Source organism: Eriocheir sinensis, unplaced genomic scaffold, assembly GCF_024679095.1.
Source record: "Eriocheir sinensis breed Jianghai 21 unplaced genomic scaffold, ASM2467909v1 Scaffold994, whole genome shotgun sequence".
Classification (NCBI taxonomy): Eukaryota; Metazoa; Arthropoda; class Malacostraca; order Decapoda; family Varunidae; genus Eriocheir; species Eriocheir sinensis.
The window spans coordinates 62501-66240 of NW_026112379.1; the positions used below are offsets into that span (position 1 = coordinate 62501).

Consider the following 3740-nt stretch of genomic DNA (forward strand, 5'->3'; position numbering starts at 1 on the left):
GGTGTATATCAACGTGAGGTTATGTTAATTAATAAGTGTGAGAAGGTGTGTTTTACCTGTTTGTTTGTGTTTGTGTGTGTTTGTGTGTGTGTGTGGGGGGGTTGTTAGTGTGTATGTCTGTATGTGTTATGAATGGTTTAAGTTGTGTTTAGATATTAATTAAAGAAAGGAAAATAGAGGTAGGATATGTGTTTTTTCTTTATTTTTCTTTTTATTGTTATTTTTTATATACTTTTTTTCTTATTTTTCAGTTCTCATTTTTATCATTTTTCTTCTCTTCTGATTCTCCTTCCTTCTCATCTTCTTGATTTCTTTTTTTCTCTTTTTCCTCCTCCTCTTTTTTTTCTTTTCCCTCCTCTTTTAATTCTCTTTTTTTACCAGTTTTTCTCCTTTCTTTCTTTTCTCTTCTTATTTGTTTGGCTTCTCCTCCTCCTCCTTCTCTTCCTCCTCCTCCTCTTCCTTTTTTCTTCTTGCTGTTTCATAAGGTAATTTTTTTCTTCTATTTAAATTCTTCTACTGTATTTTTCTCTTCGTTGTCTTTTCTTCTCTTATCTTTTTTACTTCTTCTCCTCCTCCTCCTCCTTCTCCTCCTCCTCCTCCTTCTCCTCCTCCTTTTTTCTTCAATTTCATCTCTTTTACTGTTTTTTCTCTTCTTTCTCTTTCTTCTTCTTATCCTTTTGACTTCTTCTCCTCCTCCACCTCCTCCTCCTCCTCCTCCTCCTCCTCCTCCTCTCATCATCATTATAAGTCCATTTAAAGTGAGACGTTTGTAAAAAAAAGAAGAGAAAGAAGAAAACGATCAAATCACCATTACAGGAAAAGGTTAATGGGCGACTCTTCCATTTTTTTCTCTCTTTTTCAATCCATTTTTTTTTCTTTTTATTTCAATCCCTTTCTCAATTTTTTCTCTTGTTTTAATCTTTTTTTTTTCAATCAGTTTTTCGTTTTATATTCAATCGTTCTTTTCTTTATTTCAATCCCGTTTTTTATACTTTTTCAATAATTTTTTTCCATGTTTTTTTTTTCTTTTTTCAATCTTTTTTTTTTCTTTTCTACATTTTTTTTCTTTTTTATCAATATTTTTTTTGTTTTATACTCAATCGTTCTTTTCTTTTTTCAATCCCGCTTTTTTAAACTTTTTGTAATCATTTTTTGTATTTTTTTCCGTATTTTTTTCTTTTTTCAATCCTTTTATTCTTTTTTTTCACTTTTTTTCTTTTCTTCAATCTTTTTTTACCTTTTATATTCAATCAGTCTTTTCTTTTTTCAATCCCGCCTTTTTTTTTTTACTTTTTTCAATATTTTTTTGTATTTTATCGTATTTTTTTCTTTTTCAATCCGTTTTTTTTTTCTTTTCAATCCTTTTTTACAATATCTTTTTTTTTTCATTTTCTTCAATCATAACCTAACCTAACCTAACCTAACTATCCATAAACTTATCTAACCTCTACTACTACTACTACTACTACTACTACTACTACTACTACTACTACTACTACTACTACTACTACTACTACTACTACTATTCTCATCACCACTCTTGCTTCACCATCAACACCAACAACACTACGATCACTACCACCACCACCGCCACCACCACCTCCATTCTCTCAACACTTAACACTTTCTCTTGTCCCGTTCCGAGCAAAATACAGGTGTTTTACGCGTATATGAATTCTGGTATTGTACTCTTCCTGAAGGTTGTATGACGCTCTCTCTCTCTCTCTCTCTCTCTCTCTCTCTCTCTCTCTCTCTCTCTCTCTCTCTCTCTCTCTCTCTCTCTCTCTCTCTCTCTCTCTCTCTCTCTCTCTCTCTCTCTCTCTCTCTCTCTCTCTCTCTCTCGTATGAGGTTTTAAAGGGAAAGGTTCTATGCCTCTTCTGCGCCTTGCCTCCGTGTTCAGCTCCGTATCTTTGGGTTGTTTTTTTGTGTGGTATTGGTGAGTGGAATTGACTGACTAACTGACTAACTGATTGACTCGCTAATTAGTTGATTAGGTAACATATTCCAATTCTCTTTACTCCTCCTTACCAAATCTATACATACCTATAATCTATACCTATAATCTATAAATCTATACATTCCCATAAATAACAAGACAACACTCAAGATTAACTTCACTCCGTTCTTATCCAATATCTACACAACGTAACACTATTTTTACTCCTTATCTTTACCTCAATTTTCCTCCACTTCACCTTCAAAGCACTCTTCACTCCACCTCCACTCGATCTCAACTCCACTTTACTTTCTCTCATCACTCCACCTCCTTCTACTTCACTCCGTTCCACTCAGCTTTTCAATTTCACTTCATCTCCACCTCCACCTCTTTAAAACTAAATGCCTGACTCCACTATAACTTACCTTCACTCCCTCACACATAGAAGCACATTTTAAATACAACAAACTCTACGTAGACTCGTATGATAAGACATTCCGCCGCCCAAGAACACATATTTGACAAGGCTTTCGCAGGAGTTGTGGGCATTTCCAGGAGTAGTTTTATGACCCTGGTGGTAGTTTGACCCCTCTTCTGTACCCTGAGCCTAAAAAAACACTCATTAGAACCTGACTGATATCCCCCTTTGACCTTTAGAAATAGCTGATGTAAGAAGGGAAAGTATCTTGTAATACCAGCCAACAGGTCGGTATTTTAAGACACTCCGGTTTCTCACATCAGTTACTTCTAAAGGTCAAAGAGTGGGTCAGTCGGGTTCCAGTGAGTGTTTCTTTAGGTTCACGGTACATAAGAAGATCACACCACCAGGGTCATAACCTGAAATGCCCACGACTCATAGAAAAGCTCAATCAATATGTTTCTTGGTAAATCGACCCACAGCTCTTCAAACATCCCCAACCTTAGTACGCAAACACATCCTCTTTTTCGCCCTGTTCCTCCTCCATCACACATGAGCCATCCCCACCACACAGAATCCCTCCACATAACAACACACCTGGTTCTTCACACCTGAGCAACACAATCACTTTCTCATCCACACCTGTCCACCCCAACAACCAAAAGACCGGCTCCTCCACTTACCTTGTTCCCGCTGCCGCTCGTGTACACCCTGAAGGAGGCAAGGCCGGGGCGCCAGTACTCCAGCATGTAAGTCTCCGTGTATTCCAGCCCCTTGCCGTTGCCGAAGCGCCCCTGAGTCCCCGAGGCCGTCACCACGTGGACTTTGCCGAGATCGACCTCCAAGTACTCACGGGAATTGGCCGCGACTTGGCTTCGGGGACACCACGCGCCACCCTCCTTCTCCACGCGCACTCTGAAGAAGGAGAAGAAAAAGAATGTTAGGTTAACCCTTATAGTGCCGGAGCCGCCCGGGTGGCTTGGCTAGTAGACTGCCATGAGCCACCCGGGCGGCTTTTCACACACCCTTTATTTTGTTCCATCACTGTGCGTTTATAATAATTATTACGGTATATTTTTTATAGGTAAACATCCTCAATAATTAAACTTCATCATTCGAAACCATATATGCTTGTTAGTAATGGATAGTCTGTAAAAGAATGAACGATTCATAAAGCTACTTTTCATGATGTCGGCACGAGCAAGATTAGGCTATTGGATATTATATTATTTTGAATTACCTCTCCAGTAGGAATGTACTTTGTCCTTTAGTCTGATGATCTTATAAACCAACACATTTTATCATTCTATAACAATTACAACAAACTAGGCAGCATAATTTATTTACACACACACACACACACACACACACACATATATATATAT

At 37.9% G+C, this 3740-nt stretch overlaps 1 protein-coding gene across 1 annotated transcript in view; it reads right to left on the reverse strand.

Moving 5' to 3' along the window:
• The window catches only part of LOC126995133 (discoidin domain-containing receptor A-like), a 54060-nt gene extending 50755 nt beyond the window's left edge, over nt 1-3305 (reverse strand). The window contains exon 1 of the mRNA XM_050854409.1: nt 3039-3305. Coding sequence (XP_050710366.1) covers nt 3039-3104 — 66 coding nt within the window. The 5' untranslated portion in view covers nt 3105-3305. The remainder of the gene's footprint in view (nt 1-3038) is intronic.
• Nucleotides 3306-3740: the final 435 nt, after the last annotated feature.